Raw genomic sequence first — 21,633 nt, forward strand, 5'->3', positions numbered from 1 at the left:
TGTTGCAGTATCTCATAACATAATGGGTAAGAATGCTTCTAGTGGCTGGACTATATAAAGATGGAAGCCTGCTACTGCCTTCAAGCCAGTTAGGTCACATCTACTCTATAAACTTTGTTCGATGTAAGTTACGTCAGTGTACGGTCACCGAAGTTAGTACATCGCTCATGCAGACTTAGCTGCTTGTGTTGATGCTGCACATACTCACCAGAAGTCCTTACAAAGCGTGGTACACCACAGGTAGGTATCCCAGCGTGCCACGCACCACCACCCAGCGCAATGCCTTTTGGGAAATTTTTACAGCGTACTGTGGAGTAGAACTTACATCAATCTAACTTTGTAACGTAGACTACTAGGTGTTCAGGGAGGTGGTTTTACTGTGTTGCCATAATGGGTCACTTATGCAGACAAATCTGAGTGTAGACACATGCACAAATAGGTCAACATAAATCACTATGTCAGCCTAACTTTGTAATCCTAACAGATCCTGTCCTTTAGCTCAAGCAGTAGAGGCTCATGCTGTCAGATCTAAAGGTTGGGTTCAATCCCTGCAGGTGACCCTGCCACAGAATCACCACACTTCTGCTCCCCGGTACACCTTCTCTCCACAGATATTAATAGATCACTAATATGTATGGAACAAAGAGGCATCAGTGCTTTCTTTTGGACTACAGTTAGATATGTGCTCAGGAAGCTGGAAGCGGACTGCTTTTTGCAGCACGTACACTTCTTTTGGATGTTGCAGCTGTTGTGTCCATCAGTCTTTAATGTGAAGTGAAAATAATTTTTAATAAAACCAATTTTTTAAAAGAGACTAAAAAAGATTGCAAGACAGAGCAGGCAGCCAGTGAAATGTAACAGAATCTAAAGGATGGCATATTTCATTAGGTTGCAGCTTTGCTTTTCCCCCCACTGCTGCAATGAAGTTTTAATGAATTTCAGGTTCGATATTATTCTCCAGCGGCTTGTGTTATAAGAACTGCTCTTCCAGATCAGTAGCAAAGCACTGATCTTCAAAGCTGAAAGCTCTACTCCTATCGCTGCCTATTCTCCATAAAAGAACTGATTGTAGGGGAATTTATAAACGTCACTTTACGTGGCTGAAGGTGGGGTGTCTGCAGATAATGCCTGATTAGATTCCTGATGTATTTCCTGTTCATTTTCTGCTGTGCTTCACCTACATCTAAGGGCATTTCTGTTTAATAAGGACAGTACAGCAATTCTACAGTAGCAAAAAAGTGCATGCATATCTAATTATGTTAAGAAGAAAAGGGAATCAGTAATAAACTGGAGTCTGTCTTTTAGTAACCACAGACACCTCTCAGCAAATCAAGAAGTTTCTTGGTGCCATCATCTGGTGGTAAGAGGTAATAAAATCTGTGTCAACAAAAAGAAAAGGAGTACTTGTTGGCACCTTAGAGACTAACCAATTTAGTTGCTCAAATATACTGGTTAGTCTCTAAGGTGCCACAAGTACTCCTTTTCTTTTTGCGAATACAGACTAACACGTCTGCTACTCTGAAATGTGTCAACAAAAGTGATCTGTTCCAGTACATAAAAAATTGCATTTATTTTGTGTTACGCATTTGTAAGAAGTAATACAATGTTAAGACCCTAGTAATATAGGAACAATAGGAAAAGTATCCCTGCTGTTTTTAAAAGGAAATCATCATGAGGCTTTGATATATTTGATCTCTTAGGAAGACCACAAATTATATGTGTTCATGTCCCTATTAAACTTACAGATGCTACACGTAAAGGAAGACTGATGCTTATATTTTACATGTACTGGCTTCCAATATATTAGAGAACCTAGAAACAGGTTATTTTTGTCTGATTTGTCCAGGAGGATTCATGTTGAAGAGCAAGGAGATATACCCTGCTGAGACCTGGCAATTCTAGGAAGGTTAACATTCAGATGAGTTAGAACATACAGAGAATGCAGAAAATAGTTGTTAAAAACAAAATCCTGCACCAGTTTGAGACAATGTTCTAGAGAGGTGGAATTTCTGGACTGCAATGTTATTGCTAATTTTTCAACCAAGTGAATAAAAAAAAACAAAAAAACAACAACTAGTCCTACATCACTCAGTAGGGGTTAATAAACTCATTTCCCCATGCTTAACAGACAAATTGTCATAGTTTCAATTCCGTAAAGGCCACTAAAAATGTTCAGTTAGAAGTAGTGTGGTTAGGTGGGACTAATTTATTTTTAATGTCATAGTAGCACATTTGAAGGCAATCAAGAGAACTGACTGCAAAGAGACTGTTCATGAGCTAGCCATTAAATAGCAAGATTTAGGGTGTTTGCTTGGGGTTTTTTTAAATACAGGTTGCACATTTCTTTTGTGGGGAAAACAATACAAGCAGCTGTATTTCCCTGTCTCATACCTACAAATTCCATAAGACTAAATCTAACCCAAAGTTCTTAGGGGAAATTCTACTTTGAAATTCTATATGAAGAAATAACGTCAGACTGTGAAAGCGAGAGATAATTAGAAAGATTTTGTTATATACAATGAGAAACTAAACACTTAGCAATACAGCTGGAATACAGTGGCAACACTGAGAAAGTACTTACTAAAATTCCAGCATGACTAGGATTACCGTTCTCTCAGTGCTGTAGCCGTGTAGCATTCTATATGGTAAGCACTAAGGACAGTATTTCAAGACAGGATCTTAGTTAAGCAACATCTGTGCAGGAGTTGGATGTGGCTTGGTTAACAGATCACTAGTGCAGCTGTGCTAGCCAGGACAGGGTTAAACACATCCATGCTGCGCGAGAGCATTTAACCGAGTTGGCCAGCAGACCAGAAGTGTGTGCGCTCAGGGCCCAGTGATGGGTTAATTCGGCCCTCCCTAGCTGGAATGCTGTTTTGCAGTGTGGTCGCTCTTGCAGGAGTGAGGCTAGCTCCAGTGGAGTAACTTGAGCTAGCTGCTGCAGTGAAGACAAGCCCTTCGTCTCACTTTTACTGGTATGAACAAGAGGTGGGTCAAAATTCCACCATGCTCACACGAGGTGTTCTTCAACAAAAACAGTCCTGCAGAGCTGGGGCCTGTTACTCCTTCCTGCAGTCGGGTAGGGCGTGCGTCACTCAGTTGAATTCACCCTGCCAGGCAAGCAGCCTCTGAAGGACAGGTGGGATTTTCAGGCCCTAGGACTCCATAATTTAAAGATGCAAAGACTCGCATGTGTCATTTAGCAGGTCTCACCAAGTGATTTGATTACAATGTACAAGCTTGTATAATCAATAAGCCAAGGCTCATTCCAGGGCAGTACTGCTGCTTTGCTAGAAGATAAGCATGGGATGCTGTTCAAGCAGCACATGATACACCGTGTGATACAACCGCTACAAATATTTTAAAAGAAAGTCCTACTTACAGTGTCCCACATGACAATGTTGACATCCGTGCTGAACGAATTGTTAATATGCTGAGTGATATAAAGATTGACAAAGTCACAGAAGTGATGGTACAGATTAACACCTGGCAGGAGAAATAAAAGCTCTTTACTAATAAAGCAGGATACTACATTATTCATTCCCATTTTTGTAAAAAAATCATGTTTATTATTCAGAGGCAAATTACTAAATACGCTCCCTGTTCCTGTGTATAGAAAGGTCTGGATTTTAAATTCGTTTTACTCTTTATGTGACTGAGAACTTAGTATACTCCTTAGAGATGCAGCGCTTCAGTAGGGATGGAATCACATGAGAAAAACTATGAAGTAACCATTCATTTTAAGAAAAAGCCAAGGAATAGGCAGGGCAGCCAAAAGCAGTATGAAATTAAACCACAAATTAAACTTCATTGAAGTTACACTTGCTATTGTGATTTTCTATTGTATACTAAAGCTACTGCCACATTAACGGTACTGCCATGTCAAGCTGCACATTGCAAATACTAATATTAGGACTTCAACAAAATGTTTTCAGGCTTTTTTTTTTAAAATAAGTACAGTAAACTTCACCTTGGGCTGTGGGATGAGACACTACTCTTGCGACATGATTCATTTAGCACCTGCTCCAAAGCCCGCTTCAAACAGACCCTGGAGTGCAGTGTTTTTACCCACTCCTATTTAAAAACAAAAGCCTAATCCATTTGTCTAAATACTGGACTAAATATTCTCCCCTATTAATGTTAAATCTCTAAAATGAAGAACATTAAACTAAGAGGAATAAACTGCAGAAATGCTAAAATACTCATGATGGAAAGACCTTCTTAAGATACTTCAGGCCTTTCATGAAGTTTGATATGGTGCAGGACAGCAATCACTCTCCCAGATTGAAGTAGATAAGATATTACATACTTTGCAGCTGATTTTCACATAGCTCAAAGCCTTAAAAAATTTCTTTAAAAGCTTTTTTTATACTTTTAAACTGACACATCTACATAAAAAGTTATTTGCTCGGGGTCTCTTCTTGAAGTACATGACTTCCACCCACCACCCTGTAACTGTTACATACCTATGTATGCAGAAGCTGCAATTACTGAAGTCCTAGAGCCAGTAATAAATTATGTTTACTCCCATAATGTGCAAGTGCAATATGAAATCAGTCATCATGAGTCAAAGTTTAATGGAAGTGGTGTGAAACTTTTCTGGGTGGTTTTTTTTTTTTAAGCGTCTATTAATAGTACAAAACTTGCACTTTGTCACAATCTCACAGATTTGGTTGAACTATGAAAAGGGAGTGAAAACAAAGTCTTATAATCTTACTCTAATTCAAAGATCTATAAACACCACATACATGTTCAGAGTGAGTTTCATACACACACACCCTAAAAATGTAATGTAAATAGACACTACATTATCACACTTATGACACAGAAAAATAATATCGATTACCTGCATCTAATTTCATGAAGTAAGTTGGCTTTTCAATAATAATGTCACATTTGCCATCTTCTATGGGTCTGAAGCTTAGTGGAGTATATGTCTGAAGTTCGGCAAACCTGAAATTATTCAATGATATGTAGTATGCTTTTAAGATAAAGTACCTATTACACATTCAGAGTTTAGTGACAGTTCACAATGTAAATTTCATCTAATAATGCTGCCAAAGTTTGATAAGGTTTGACAATTAAAAATAATTTTTAATTGTAACTGAAGGGTTTTAGGTCATTAGCTTCAAAAGGTTAAAAATTCTGCCTTTGATCTCGAGAGCAAGCAGCATCTTTGATCTACAAATCAACCCAGCAGAGAACTGTGAAAAGTGTCTTTCCTTCCATCCATATTTCCAGGGTGCAGTTAATTTGAATACATTTCTGTCCCACTGGTTGATCTGCATTTAAAAGGCATTCCACTACAGACCTCAATGCTTTGGCGAGATTAACGCCTGCAGGTGCAAGGCTGATTACGTCCGAAGCCAATTAGGAGAATTCATTTTGCTGGTAACCAACAGTCTGCATATTGACAGCCATCTTTTGAAAATGGATCAGAGGTTCAGATGGCACTGAGATTACTGATCACAGTGAGGACAATGAGGTTAAACATGGCCAGAGAGAGGAACCCAAAGGAACTCTAGTGAGGTCAGAGAAAGAATAAATGGAAGCAGACAAGGAGGGAAAAGGAATCCTTAGATCCTACTTGATGTCTCCTGCCCTAGAGATTAACCTGCAGCTATGGGTATGTCTACAATGCAATTAAGGTGGGAGGGTCCCAGAGCAACAGAGCCCAAGCCCCATGAGCCTGAGTCAGCTGGCATATGCCAGCCACAGGTTTTTAATTGCAGTGCATACAAACCCTATGTGACAGCAGCACTTCCAGTGGCAACAGAGCCAGGGATCCCACACTACCTCACTCCAAGATGGCGTGTCCTCACGAAACACTTCCCTGCAACCATCCCTGAGCCTTGTAGATTGTTGCACCCAGCCCATAATGTCAAGCACAAAGTCCCTTTTGCAGGTACAGGAGTGTAAAGCACAGATATCAAGTAGGCCCCAATTCAGCAAAGCACTTATGCTCAAAGTTTAAGTCCTTGGCTGCTAATGGTGCTTTTCATCTGTAAATCTCAAACCACTGTACACAAAGAATGATCATTACTGCCTCATTCTACAGATGGGACAGCGGAGGTGCAGACAGGTTAAGTGACAGTACTCAGACACTCAGCTAGGCTAAAGTGTCAGAAGCACTTTAGTACAAAGTTCAGAAGCACTTTAGCACAAAGTTCAGAAGCCAGGTTTCTGACTCCCAGCACTGTGCTCAGTCCATTATTACTTTTCACATTTTTGGTTTGTTTCAGAGACAGTTTCAAGCGGATCTCAAACAAAATGACAGTGCTGTTTTGGGTCAAGACGGGACAATATCCTTTTCTCCAACTAACTGTTGGATCAACAGTTGCTCAAACTTAACTGTGAGACATTTATAGTCTTTTGCCCACATCAGTGCTGAAAACAGCAGCAGCAAATGTATGATCACATCAAGTTCTGCTATGCCTACGTGAGTGTGGGATTCAATCTGTATTCACTTCTTATTTCCGAGAGTCAGCATTTCTCAGTATGAAATGCATTAGCACTAAATGCCTCACTGAGAGCTGTTGATGCCAAAGAAAGGCAGGCAAAGAAAGAAGAGTTAAGAGTTGGTTTTTACTTGGAAACAGTGACAATTCCAAATCATACCAAGACTGCAGAGGACTCTTGCGCTGACCTTCAGCCATGAATGCTTGATTGTCAAAGTTACAACGGCCTCCGATTTCTCCTTTCTGGAGAAAGTCCTCCTTGAATCTGAGGCAAAGGAATAAAAACTTATGAACATAAAATACCTGGCCCAAGCGCAGCCGTTCAAGAGGAGCCCAGCCCAAGACAGATCAGCACTGAGGTACGCTGCAGTTCTACATTGGTATGCTTGCACAGCAGCCGGCTCAGGACAATGCAGTTAGGTGCAAGGTCAATTCAGCGAAGTACTTAAACATGAGCTTAAGTTTCAGCACAGGTAGCCCCACTGACTTAAATAAGGCTACTCACGTGCTTAACGTTAAGCACATACTTAAGCACCTTGCTGAACTGGGGCCTTCGTTTCACTTTCTGAGCATTAGAGTCACCCACAAAAAATCACTTAATATAAATTATTATCTATTTTCATATAGTACAAGAGGGTTGAAATTTACCAGGAAGTGATAGCACAGACTACAGAAAAGAAGAAAAAAAACCTGGTGATTCCTCCAGCGCAGAATATCCTTCAGCCAATTAATACATTTCATAATATTACAAGAATTCAGATGGCACAGTATCAAAATAGCATTCAAAACCAGCAATACTGTATTTGGATCATCAATAGGGATATTTTTCAGCTACTAACATTAAATATTTTAATAAGATTTAAATGTGTGCGCTAGTTAAAGGGACATCAGTAACTTTTTTTTAAAAAAGTCGTGTATTCAGAGGGGAAATGTTTTCTATGATAACAAGTAACTCCTAAGATTAACAGAAAAGATTCCCAATTTTTTTTAAAAAAGAAAAGAAGTACTTGTGGCTCCTTAGAGACTAAAATTTATTTGAGCCTAAGCTTTCGTGAGCTACAGCTCACTTCATCGGATGCATCCGATGAAGTGAGCTGTAGCTCACGGAAGCTTAGGCTCAAATAAATTGGTTAGTCTCTAAGGTGCCACAAGTCCTCCTTTTCTTTTTTGCGAATACAGACTAACACGGCTGCTACTCTGAAACCTGCCAAATTTTTTTAATGTCTTTAATTTGTGCATGTAATGACACTGCCTATTCAGGTTCAGAGTTTCCTCTTGTGCAATCAGTTAGCCATCAATTCTGTAGTGAGTGCCATGTGGGTGGATCGCTGCACCCACATGGAGCTCAGTACAGGAGATGGACATTAGTTTTACCTGTTTGTGTAATTACAGTAACACAAACAGTTTACCAAGAAATGACTAGCAGGTGATAAAAGCATGTTACAGACATGAGCAACATGTGTAATCTTGTTATAAGCATGCCAGTAGGTGCTCTAAGGAACTGTTAAAAGCAATCTAGTGATCTGCTGGGTTCTAATGATGTATTAAAATACATATTAATCATAAATTAACCCTTTAAAAACTATTTATAAATGTAGCCTTACTAGTAAGTGTGACCAAGCACTTTATATAACAATAGAGGCAAGAAAGAGATATTTATCTTTAAATAGGAAAATGTGATTGTGAACCCAAGAAATAGGGATGCAGGCTCAGGGCAGGTGTAGCAACACACTATCTTGAACTCATTTTTTAAAATTTGTTTTGATTTCAAGTTAACTGCATCCCTTTAAAATGATGTGCCCTCTAGACATGCCTCATTGGTTACATTGCTTTTGCCAATGGTCAAGTTTGTTACTTAAAAAAGGAGATCTACATATTCCTCAAAACCAACTTGCTCCTAAGAGAAAAAAAAAAATCAGATGAGAGTGGTCCTACTGATTTTTTCCTTGAGAATATCAACAAGACTGGTGGTGGTGCCGCCGTATATGGTAAATGCGACACGCCAAAACTCCCCTTCCTGAAATCTACCCGTGTGATTGATATTCAATGTCCAGATCCTGCAAAGACTTGCACTATTTTACAAGTCATCCCACTGACTTCAGTGGGGACTACTCACCACATGTAAAGCACATGCTTTAGTCTCTGCAGGATCAGGTCCCAAGTCTCCCCAGTAAGCCGTTTGGTTTGCACCAGTGTAAATGGGGGAAGAACCTAGCACAATTACTCTTTGGTTCTATAGGTTTTGCAACCCAGGTGCCATGATGACGTATGCATTGAGATTTGTGAAATATGCATTCTGAAGTGTATTTTCCCTGGTATTGCTGGTATTCCTGGAACATAAAGTGATTCAGAGACCTGTCATGGTTTCGCTTTATGGTTCTTAAATCAATGTACAAGTTTGTCGCTCTACAATGCTGGAGGTACTGTGAGCAGGCCAGAGATGAATCACCCTGTGCAAAAAGAACAAGTAGGGATTGATTAAAATAAAATACTACTAAAAGCATAAGAATGGCCACAGTGGGCCACACCAGTAGTCCATCTAGCCCAGTATCCTGTCTTCCGACAGTGGCTGGTGCCAGATGATTCAGAGGGAATGAACACAACAGGGCAATTACGAGTGATCCATCACTATCCTCCAGTCCCAATTTCTGGCAGTCAGAGACTTAGGGACACACACACAGCATGGAGATGTCCTTGACCCTCTTGACTAATAGCCATTAAGGGACTTATCCTCCATTAACTTAACTAATTCTTTTTTGAATGCAGTTATACTTTTGGCCTTCACAACATCCCCTGGCAATGAGTTCCACAGGTTGACTGTGCATTGTGTGAAGAATTACTTCCTTTTTTTGGTTTGTTTTAAATGTGCTACCTATTAATTTCATCAAGTGACCTCTGGTTCTTGTGTTCTGTGTAGGGGCAAACAACACTTCCCCCACCCCATTCATGATTTTATAGACCTTTATCTTATCCCCGCCTTAGTCACCTCTTTTCCAAGCTGAACAGACCCAGTCTTTTTCAATCTCTCATCATAAGGAGGCTGTTCCATCCCCCAAATCATTTTTACTGCCCTCCTCTGTCCTTTTTCCAATTCTAAAAGATCTTTCCGAGATGAGGCGACCAGAATTGCACGCAGTATTCAGGTGTGGGTATACCATGGGTTTATGGAGTGGCATTATGTTTAAAAACTGCATTGTTTATAAGTATATCAAAACACCTACCTTTGCTATAGGCTTGCAGTGGGTTTTCATTTCATCCAGCCTTTCTTTAACATAACCAAAGTCAGCTTGTTTCCAGAATATCTGCTGAGCTGTCTCAATGTCATTAGCCCTGATGCATGAAAAAAAATTCAAGGACCTTAATTTAATACATTTTAGCTTTTTGAAGTGACCCTTTATTTCAAAGAGCAGGAGGATGCCTGAGAAATTAGTTTTATTTATCCTCATCTTCTGTGAGATCTCAAAACTAGCCAGGCAAATTAGACTGGAAATAAGGTGACAGTAATTAGCCATTGGAACAATTTACCTAGGGTCATGGTGGATTCTCCATCACTGGACAATCTTTAAATCAAGAATGGATGTTTTTCTAAAAGATATGCTCAAGGAATTATTTGGGGGGATTTCTATGTATTATGGTGATCACAACAGGGCCTTTGAGTCTACCTATTTATGAAAGCAGAGCTACAAAAAGCAAAATTTATGCCTCTTGTAACCAGTGCAATGGAGAGTGGAAGCAATGCAATTGGTGGTTAATGGAAGGTTATTTTATGTTTTTAATTCCTACAATAGACAATCTCAGACTAGACAGAACAAAAATAGGACAGTAAAAATGAGAGAGACACACAAAAAGGACACAAAGTGAATGGAAAGAATGTTAGTTATGATGGCACAAATCCTGCAAAACAACCCCACTGTACGGATCCAGCAGTGGGGCTATGAGGACAAACAACATCCTCAGGCCAAATTTCAACAGAAACCAAAACTGCAGGTTTTGTCCTTAGACTGTGCATCACAGAGACTGGGTGGAGAACATGGTCCATAACTGAAAATATCATTCCCCTAACCACAGAAGGAGTCTGACAACCATCTCATGAGGAGAGGAAGCCTACTCTATAAGCTGAAGTTATTAATACATAAACCAGAACAGAAGAGCCAGCCAGTGTATTGTTTTCATCTCCATTCAGTTTCAAAACAGGAAACGTATCAACTGGATACAGGCAAAAACATCAAGTTTGCTTTTCTTTTTTTAAGCTATGAAAAAGGTACTTGAATTTAAGGCTGTATTATAACAAACTAGCCCAGGGGTCAGCAACCTTTGGCATGCAGCCCATCATGGTAATCCACTGGCAGGCCGTGAGACTTTTTGTTTATGCAGCTCCCACTGGCCAGGGATGGCGAACCTCAGCCACTAGGAGCTGCGGGAGGTGGGGGCATGCCTGCGGACAGTCAATGAAAACAAAATGTCTTGTGGCCCGCCAGCGGATTACCGTGATGGACCACGTGCCAAAGGTTGCCGACCCCTGAACTAGCCAGTCTGCATAAATATCATGACACAAAATACTTCAAAGAATACTTTTTTTTCCTGGAAAAGTTCAATGTTATGCAGGTCTCCATGAAGAGACTAGAGTAATGACAATATCCTCCTTTAGGCAGAGAACACTGCACTATGCCTTGAAACAACTAAGTTAACTCAATAGCCAACATAAACAACAGCGTCATATGTTAGGGACACACTGCACTTCTATACATTTAGAATGGAAACTTACCATCCCGTTTCAACATAATCACACACCGGGTAACCAAACCTGTATTCTGGCTTGCAGGATCTCTCATAGCCCCAGCAGGATTTTAGATTCTTCAAGTATATCTGTAACACAGGAGTTCCCCATTGTGAACTGTTGGCTTATTAGGTTATATTTCAGCAAATTTCAGCTGACTTCCAAATAACGGTTAGCTAATACCATGTCTCTTTGAAATTAGTCTTCCATACAAAGCTTTCAATTTTACGTTTTCTCACACCACTTTATCACAAGGAACTGCTTAGACTACCCGTTTATATCTTGCGCCCCAGTCTTACACACACACACACACAAATTTTTATACACAAGTATTGTTCCCATGGACTTCAATAGGACTATATTCATGAGTTGGACACGAATATAGTGCTTGTAAGATTAGAGCCTTAGCACTTAAAATTTCAATACACCTGACAAGTCTGGAGGTGACAAGCAGACTATACCAGCCCGATAAGAAGTCTAGAAAATTTCTAATAACTGTATTTAGTATACAGAGCTTCTTTCACACGTCTGAATGTGCTGTTCAGTGTCAACAAGCCTGTTTCTTTTGGCTACATGGTAATTGTTTTTTATTATTTTCTAGGAAGGGAACAATTTGGGGTGGGGGTGAGTACGTAGGCTCCCAACCACCCTCCTTTTTCCCAGGGGCAAAAAGGGATTCCACCTTTACATTGGGTTTGTACCCCTTCTTCTGTGGCTCGTGCTCATTGGACATGTGGGCTTGCTCAAGAGGCATCAGCCAGAGTGGCCATTTCTAATACAGATTTTAAAGATTTATCCCACATGCTGCTCCTTACATCTTTCGTTCATATACTCAAGGAATGTTCCTGAGCAAAGAGATCAAGCAGGTAGTCATAATCCTCAGCCCCCTTCCCTTTCACTCATATTGTCACTAAGTCATAAATCTTATAAGCATATTCACAATGACTCATGCCGGCACTCTTTTTAAAAAGAAAAGGAGGACTTGTGGCATCTTCGCGACTAACAAATTTATTTGAGCATAAGCTTTCATGAGCTACAGCTCCACTGAATGCATCCGATGAAGTGAGCTGTAGCTCACGAAAGCTCATGCTCAAACAAATTTGTTAGTCGCGAAGGTGCCACAAGTCCTCCTCTTCTTTTTGCAGATACAGACTAACACGGCTGCTACTCTGAAATCACTCTAAGATTTCTAAATTTCAAACTATACATTTCTGGAGCAATCTAAAATGTTTGTAAAACAGCTTTCTTAAATTCAAAATATTTCAAAAGCTTCCTGAATTGGCATTTCATTAAATAGATTTAAAGCTTTACCATACAGTTTTGTAACCAGTGTGGAGACTTTCTCATCCTGAGGAATATATGAGCCTCACATAGCTTTTGAAAAGTGGGGACGTATTCCTCAATGCAGTCTCACAGGACACAACTGCAGGACACGACTTGAGTTCCTTGAGGGTTCCTTGAGTGGAGAGAGATGTTGGTAACTCTGGGATCTTTCCATGTTTTTCTATCAGGTCCCAATTATTTTTCCTCTCCTTCTCCTTTTTCTTCAGCCTCTTTGTCTTTAGGCTCCCTGGCTCTTTTATGAGCTTCAGTTTCTTGTAGTCTCAGTTCCATGGCTCGCCTGTGGGCAGCTTCCAGTGCAGAAGCTAGTTCTTTCAGTCTCATTTCTGCCTGCCATTTCTGGTATTTGCATTCTTGCTCCCTTTCTTCTGCCTCTAATCTGGCTAATTGTAGCTTCATAGTTGTTTCAGTGATGCTCATTTTTATGCTTTACTGTTTCTACTTCAATTACCCGAAATAAGCAAACAGAAAACAACAAACTAACTTTCTTTGACTGTTCCCAGCCATACCTGAGACTCATTTAAAATTGCTATACCAATGTTTAATGTGTAAACCTCATTTGAAATAACGAGCTATGCACACACCCTCCTTGCCGTGCCACTGTGACATACCTAGGATAAAAGAAAAGGAGTACTTGTGGCACCTTAGAGACTAACCAATTTATTTGAGCATGAGCTTTCGTGAGCTACAGCTCACTTCATCAGATGCATCTGATGAAGTGAGCTGTAGCTCACGAAAGCTCATGCTCAAATAAATTGGTTAGTCTCTAAGGTGCCACAAGTACTCCTTTTCTTTTTGCGAATACAGACTAACACGGCTGTTCCTCTGAAACATACCTAGGATACAATCTGGACTGATAAACAGCTGTGTCACCTCTGCTCTCTAAGCTAAGGTGCCATTTATACTGCACACTGTGAGAGCTACCACTCCTGGTCTCACCCGTAGCCTCCAGCCTCTAAGTTACTCCCAGTTATACTGTCTGAGTGCTGCAGCCAGCCACTCTTGAATTACACAGCAGAGCAACACCAGCAAACTCCCAGTCCCAGACTTTCCCCAGAAATGTACATCTTGTACTGCCCAGCTCTCTCCTGGGTAACACAAGCTCATATACAGTCCATCATCTTATGAACAGAAAATGATATGCACAAATCCTGTTATCCCAAATGGAGTTTCCCCAAACACTTCAATTCATACACACTGGTTTAGATAAAAACAAGTTTATTAACTACAAGAGGATAGACTTTTATGGCTCATTACTTATGTTCACTTAAAGTCAGAATTAGTTACAATGAAAATAAAAGTAAAACGTAACTAACACCTAACTAGAATGAATTCAGAGTCAGGTCTCTCTCACCCCATGTTTCAGCAGTCCTACTGGCTAAACTTCTTTCAGACAGGATCCCTGCCCCCAGCCCAAATCTGTTTCCTTTGATCTTCAGGTGTCATGGATTCCACAGGCAGAGAGAAAGGGAGGAATGATTTGAGGCATCTGCCCTCCTTTCACATATTTCTTTCCCTTCTTCGAGAAGCATCTCCAGCTGAGGTTCAGGAGAGACACACAGTCTGTGAGGATGGGAACCCTAAGCGGTTTCTTTTTAAGACCACCTATGTCCCTTTTCTTGACAATGAATAGCCACTTAAGCAGGTGAAGCTCATTTGACCTTGCTGACATCTGGCTGAGGTGTCGGCTTGTCTTTTTGTCTCTGAGAAACTGGTTTGGCTGCTTCCCAGACTTGGAATATGTCTTAGTAACACTATACAGCGGAATCATATAACTTTACATACTGTGTTGCCACACACAGTTTATCAGGACAATATTGACCAGCGAGTTATGAGTTTTCAAATGATACCTCACAAGACATACTTGGTCAAAGATTATAAGAATAGTGTGCAATGGGTGAATACAGGGGTACAGACCATCACAGCAATTAACAAAAAAAAAACTCTTTATATATCAAATCCTATTCTTTTTTCCCCTCCATCGTTGTGACAGCATGGAAGTCAGGAAAGAGCACTGCTTAGTAGTTTTAAGGAAGAGCAGTTCTAACCCCAGAGATGACCAACCCATTGGCAAGTAGACCAACTTAGTACCATCTTTAACTTCTATGATTCTAAGAATAAGCAACCCCAAAATTACATTTGAGTAAACATAGAAATACCTACTTTATATGGGCAATGAGAGTCCTGCTTGCAGACTGTAGCAATATGCCGATTGTTGTGCAGAAAGTATGGAATATGCTCTTCTGGTACATTGATACTTTTGTAGCTATATAATGGCACTTCTGGAATGTTTTTGATTTCAGTAAGATTTTCATCTTGGGCATTAGCCAGGATTTCTTGAAGCAGCACTCCAAACGCAAGCAACATTAGCATGGCAGCCAACTAGTCCTGCAGTTAAAGTGGAGAAACAGTAATATAACATATCTATTGGTCAATATTCTGTCAAATAAATACACTTTAAGTATTTTGTCTTGGACCATACAGCTTTTTCCTAGGCAGGGAAAACTTGCACTGAGATTAATTTGTACCGTCTCTGGATTGTCTGACAAAATGAATCATTAGTCATGAAGGCTTATTAAGCATTGCCAACTCAAATTCAATGTGAAATGGGTGTGTTGCCTTTCACCAAGTCCCAAGGAATCCTGAGTGTTCAAATCAGGAAACTATATATAGACTATATTGTATCTGGACTGTAGGAAGAACTTGTTTTACAAAACGGCCTACATTTGTTAAGATTATAAATAATAAACTTTTAAAAAAATAGGGACGTTGGAAAGTACAAATTGTTTCCTTGCACAAAGTGGGAATGCATCAGCTAGTTGAATGGCAATATATACAACCTCAATATGGCATCTAAGTTTCTGAATGCATCAGCATGGTTATGTTTTATTAACATTGCACATTTGTTTTTTTCAAGGAGTATATTATAACAATGTAATACACGTATATCCAGTCTTCAAATCAAGAGTGGATGCATTTCTAGAAGATACACGTTAATGGTCAAATAAGTTATTAGGCTCAAAACAGGAGTAATTGGAGGAAATCCTGTGGCCTGTACTATACAGAAGGTCAGACTAGATGATATAATGGTCCCTTCTGGTTTTAAAATAAATGTATCTGTAAACCACTAAAGCTATTTGAATCATAGGAATATTGCTAAAAGAAAAGGAGTACTAATGGCACCTTAGAGACTAACCAGTTTATTTGAGCATAAGCTTTCGTGAGCTACAGCTCACTTCATCGGATGCATCTGTAGCTCATGAAAGCTTATGCTCGAATACATTGGTTAGTCTCTAGGGTGCCACAAGTCCTCCTTTTCTTTTTGTAAATACAGACTAACACGGCTGCGACTCTGAAACCAGGAATATTGCTGTCAGCCTTACCTATCCATTCAAGGAGAACTGCTCTAGATTTTCTGAATACAGGGAAGAATTAAATACATTTTGCATAGAAAATCTCACATACAAAAACCACAAACCTTGAGAATACTCAGTAAGCAGAATTGTCAATACGTTTTTAATCATACACTTGTAGCTGTTAAAGCTGGGCACAGAGCCCAATCTATAGCTTTAAATATTGCCTTCCCAAGCCTCTCCGAGTCATACTCCTATGCTGACAAGCTTTCAGTTAGGCAACCTTCCCCTTTCCTACAGGATTTATTACCATGGTTATCTAAGCGTCTTCAGAAGACCAACCCAAACCAAACGAGTCAGTGTTAGTAGGAGCACCATTTTCCTCCTCAGAGGAAACACAAACCAGCTCCCTGCATCTGAGATGAACTCTCTAACCACAGCTCCCTTTTCTACAGTTACAAGTCTCCAATGGATCAAGACAACTAAATTTTTTAGGGACATTCAATTCTGAGCCTGGAATTTGCCCCTGCAATCATCATTTGGGACCACGGTAACTCATGCTCACAAATGAAGGACCAAATGTGGATTGCAACTGATTGCAGTTGAACAGCTGCTTTCTGTAACAAGCCCATTAGTTAATTGTGAGGCAAAATTAAACGCTGCCCTTAAAAATGAGGCTGGCCTTTCAGCACAGAGGGGTGTGGGCTCTGTAACCAGACAAGACACAAGGAATAGAACTCTGAAGTTACCCGCTGCTAAGTTTAAGATATCAGAGGTGGGAAATGTGGTTAGCAGGGCTCCTTGCAAACTCAGTGAGTCTGTTCAGGCAGACAAATGCCTAGGCAATATAAATTCATGGAGCCTTTCACTGAGTACAGATTATATGACCTGAGCTAAGGCACTGATGGGCAGTTTTGCAAGGTGCCAAGTGCCTTAGACATTCATAGAACCCGACTGCCTGTAGGACAAATTTGACGCCCAGTAAAGTAATGGGACACTAGTGTGTGCAAAAATGGTACTTCCTCTCAACCGCCACAAACCCAGAGGCAGAGGAAATTCAAAGTAGCCTGTCACACTTGTTGCTGCTTTAACTGAGGCAAGGTTTACACCCTCAAATTGCTTTAATCCCTCCTCCCGCTAGTGCTGGATGACCAATGACCTGGAAGGCCACTTATAGCCCTTTCTTTGACACCAGGACAAGCCCATGCTGGTGTGGCACAGGAAGAATGGAAGAGGTTTCTCCAGCTTTGCCTCTGAAGGGGCTCCAGGTTTTAAATAGGAGCAAGTAACAGGAGTTAATGCTCTACAGAGACCCATTGGATAACAGAGAAAAAGCAGTCCTCAGCGTAGAAGGGGATGGTAGATAACACAGCCCCTACAAATATACAATAGCCAATACAATTTCAATAACATCCTCCCCAAACTCTGAGCGGGAGATGCCAAGCGCCAGACCCCCAAGTCGAGCCAGTTCCGCTTACACACACACACACTTCCAGTAAGGGGTGGGGAGGGAAAGGTCCTGAGCCTGTGCGTGCACCCAGCCAGCACCCGGGGAGGAGCGAGGGTGGGAGAGCAGCACCCAGCCAGCCCCCAGTGAAAGAGGAGAGAAGAAATGCCCCAAATCAGCCACCCTGGGCCCCCCGAGACAGGCACCAGGGTACACCGAGCAGCCCTCCCCCCCGACCCCAGCAGCAGGCACCAGCCTGGGGGGCAGCAGGCACCAGCCTGGGGGGCAGCCCCCCCAGCAGCACCAGCCCCCCCCCCCACCAAGGGGGGGCACCGAGCAGCCCCCGAGGCCGGGGGACGCCCCCAAACCCTCCCCCGGCTCTCCCACCTGGAGCTGGATGGCGCCGCTGCCCAGCCCGGCCGCTCCGCCCGGGCTCCCTGCCGCAGCCGGCGCCGCACGGGGAGCGGAGCGGGCGGCCCCGCCCGGCTGGCTTCGCTCGCCGGAAACCAGCCCCGGGGAGGGGCGGCGAGGAGGCCGGACGGGCCTGAGGCCCCGGGGGGCTGGAACCCGGCGCTGGAGCCGCCCCTCAGCGGGGCCTCTGACCGCCCGGAATCCCACCCAGCGCAGCCAGCAGCCGCGGGGCAAGGGGGGCGGCGGGCGGCTCCGTATCCCCGCGGACTGAGTCTAAGCCCGACGCGGCCTCACCTGCCGCGCGTTCCGGGCGCCCGCTCCCGGGGAGGCCGGGTCCTGCCCAGCAAATCGGGCTGACTCCGAAGCCTGCACCTGCGGCGCGTGCGACCCCGCCGGCTCTGGCCCTGGGCCGCAGTTCCCTGGAGCAGCTCTCATGCTTTTGAAGGAAATGGCCACTTAACTGGCTCATGTTGATGCTTGGGTGTCCTGGGAGCCAGCCCCAACGTTCCCTCTAGTTTTTGACAGGCCCTGTACGCAAAAAAACAAAAAAACAAAAAAAAAACTCTTCTGTGCAAATTGTGCTTCTGTGCAAATTTTTGTGCGCGCGGTGTTTCGCCGTGGGCGCAGGGTTTAGGACCTGTGTGCATGCGCCCAGCTTAGGGGGAACAGTGGACACCCCCCGGTTGCGGTTAGCAATAGGGACCATGTCCAAACCGTAAATGGTACCACTCACTATACTCTGACTACCCCTGGTTCTCAAACTTTTGTACTGGTGACCCCTTTCACCTAGCAAGCCTTTGACTGCGACGCCCCCCCTTATAAATTAAAAACACTTAATATATTTAACATTATGAATGCTGGAGGCAAAGCAGGGTTTGGGGTGGAGGAGAACAGCTCACGACCCCCCCCCCATATAACAACTTTGCAACCCCTTTACAAACCCCCAACCCCCGTTTGAGAACCCCTGATCTATACTGTACTACAGAATTAAACCACTAACACACACAGCTGTGTAAACGGAGTTATACATCACATTCAGGACAGCACCCTTTGGAAACAAGAGTTTAAAAAAGGTCTGGGAAGTTAGAAGAGGAAGCAGTCCATCTTAACAGAGGCGAAAAGAGCTTGTAGAAGGCAGAGCCCAAAGGGTTGAAACATCACCTCTAAATGTGACCCATGTGGCAGAGATTGTCCCGCTCGTTCACGTCTGCCATAAAATCAGTTGAGTCAATTCTTTACCTCTCAGGACCTATACCCGTGGTCTCTCGAGACTGCACGATGCCTACTGCTACTTCTGAGAAAGGGAATAAACTGATTGAATATTTGAATAAGGTGCCTTAATATCGCTTTAACTGCAGCCACATTAGTTGTTGTACGGGTATAACCCTAACCAACATAGCTGTACCAACGCAAAGGTCAGTACGTAAAGCAGGCTTTTTCTGTACACTTTATCAGCTCTTGGAGCTTGTTTTCAGTTGTCATGTTCAAAGCCCATAAGGATCAGTCTAATGGACTGGAGAATAGGAGCTTTAAGCAACTTTGTTTTTTTTATTTGGGGGGGGGGGCAGGACAATTAGAGTTAAAAATAATAGTTATTGAACAGCACTTTAATGAATACTTGTGTACCATGACTAAATGTGTGCACCTTTAAATCAAGTGAGATAAATAAGCTTCTGTTCCAGACTTTGTGTCTTATTAATGCACTCACTAAATTTTGAAGGGAGCTGGAGCTCCTCCCCAGGTATCTGCACCCATGATTAAGGTTTACTTTGTTATTTTTGACAAATGTCATATAACTGTGCACCTTCTCATTTGTCTCATCTACCCATTGTGTCTTCTTTTTTAGCTCTTTGCAGTAGGGACTGTTATTTACCATGTTTGCATAGCATCTAGTCCACCAGGGCCCTGACCTCCTTGACAGCTAGATGCTACTGCAATATAAATGTTAAATGCTTTTAAAAAATCTGTGTATATTTCAGACCTTCCAATTATCTTCCCTTTACCCATGTACAAAGCAGAACATAAATGAAGTACTATAAAGGAGCTATCCTCTTGGTGTGCTTAGGATAAGGATGGTATTTTCAGGATGTACCGGAAAAGGGCCTTTCCTATCATGGACCAACAGGAAACATAGCCATTTAAAAGACCATTGTTTTATTTCCTTCAGTCTTGAACTTATTTCCCTACTTAGATATGGCTTCTGCTTTGGTCAAAAGGCAAACTCCTATTGACTTCAATATGCACAGCATCTCAGTGGCCAAAATGCAACCTTTTTATTTTCAAAAGCCATTCTAAGTACTGCAGGGTAGGGCCGGATATTGGGGCAGGCAACTGCCTACAGTGCCAGGCGTAGGGGGGCACCAGGTTTAAGGTGCGGTTTTTGTTGTTAGCAACAAAAGGGAAAATAGAATGTTGCTACCAAAGAAATGCCAGAAAACTTAGGAGTTGAGCCTGTCTTCAAGGAAACACATATTCATCAGAAGAAAAGACCAGTTGGTTATGAGGGCAGAGATGAAGTGATGGGAACCTTAGAAAAAAAGGTTTCAAGAGGGAGGTTTTTTGCTTGCTTATTGACACTGCTCAAGTGTCCATCAAAGAAAGGTTTGGACAAATAAAGCACCACAAAAAGACCTAGGGTTTTTTGTATGACCTTAGTAAGCTGCCGGCAGACAGGAAAACATTCTTGAACAATTGTGTGAATCTTCACCGGAGGCTGACGCATGGGGAATGTTTGGACGTCAATGATAAAGACCTCCGTGTTGAATTGGACAACATCCGTTACATTTTGCAACATGGGAAGCACTCTCCACTCCAAGTTTTCCCATTCATTCACAATGCAAAGCTGAAGGACACTTTTCCTAATGTGTGGATAGCTTTGGGGATTCTGCTCACACTGCCATTCACAGTAGCAAGCGGTGAGCACAGCTTTTTGAAGCTCAGGCTAATTAAAACATATCTTTGATTGACTATGGCGGACGAGAGAATGACATCACTTGCTATTTTATTGCTTGAAAATGCCATTGGCCAGTATTTGGATCTCTCTGATGCTGTGCTTCAGTTTGGAAGGGCAAAGGCTAGAAAAGGGACCTTTGGAACTAAAGGACTAGGGTTAACATTCTAGGACTGTCACCTACAGTAACATTATTTAATACTGGTCCACCCAATGTTGGTGCACAGTTCAATTTATTGATGTTAGTACATTTCCGTTTTTCTTAAAATTAAAAAGTGTCTATAAGCTAAGAGGAAACAAAATTCCCATAGGAGCTGAGCACCTCACATCCTTTTAATATATTATTGCAAGACCCCTGTGAGGTAGGAAAGTGCTATTATCCCCGTTTTACAGATGAGGTACCAAGGCCAAACCATTAAGTGATTTGTTCAGGGTCACACAGGAAATCTGTGGCACAGCAGGGAACTGAATCCAGCTCCTCCAAGTCACAGGCTAGCACCCTAACCACTGGACCATCTGTCTTCACATCTCTATTCAGCAAAGCACTTAAGCATAAATTTAAGTCCCATTAATTTTAATGGGTCATTTGATAGATATTTTACATTTACAGCCTAAAGGGAAGTTAGTCCAAATTCTGCATTATCTTAATCCTGTAACAGCATTAAAATTCAGAATTACATTTGGTAAGCCATCCTCTTGTGCCTAGATATTGGGGCACAAACAAAAATTGCAAGTGTTCAGAAACCCTGGTTCAATTCAATGTTCATTTTTTTGAGGGCTGCTTATTTAAATTAGCTAAGATATTTTCTTTGCAGGCTGCCATGTTGACATTTGCAAAGAATCATCTACCATCAGTTAGTTTTCAGTCTTCATTACAGAAAACTAGGAACACAGTA

At 41.9% G+C, this 21,633-nt stretch overlaps 1 protein-coding gene across 4 annotated transcripts in view; it reads right to left on the reverse strand.

Moving 5' to 3' along the window:
* Positions 1–18,210, reverse strand: part of EOGT (EGF domain specific O-linked N-acetylglucosamine transferase) — a 31,200-nt gene extending 12,990 nt beyond the window's left edge. For 3 of the 4 annotated variants that reach the window (XM_075130227.1, XM_048858336.2, XM_075130228.1), the window contains exons 1-8: positions 17,764–17,872; positions 14,740–14,964; positions 11,224–11,324; positions 9,680–9,788; positions 8,814–8,908; positions 6,619–6,723; positions 4,847–4,953; positions 3,383–3,486 (exon numbers count right to left, since the gene is read on the reverse strand). In XM_075130227.1, coding sequence (XP_074986328.1) covers positions 3,383–3,486; positions 4,847–4,953; positions 6,619–6,723; positions 8,814–8,908; positions 9,680–9,788; positions 11,224–11,324; positions 14,740–14,949 — 831 coding nt within the window. In that variant the 5' untranslated portion in view covers positions 14,950–14,964; positions 17,764–17,872. Of the gene's footprint in view, positions 1–3,382; positions 3,487–4,846; positions 4,954–6,618; positions 6,724–8,813; positions 8,909–9,679; positions 9,789–11,223; positions 11,325–14,739; positions 14,965–17,763; positions 17,873–18,081 lie in introns of those variants that run through there. The other variant, XM_048858337.2, reaches the window with a different exon arrangement.
* Positions 18,211–21,633: the final 3,423 nt, after the last annotated feature.

The sequence above is a fragment of the Caretta caretta genome, chromosome 7 (assembly GCF_965140235.1).
Source record: "Caretta caretta isolate rCarCar2 chromosome 7, rCarCar1.hap1, whole genome shotgun sequence".
Taxonomy (NCBI): domain Eukaryota; kingdom Metazoa; phylum Chordata; order Testudines; family Cheloniidae; genus Caretta; species Caretta caretta.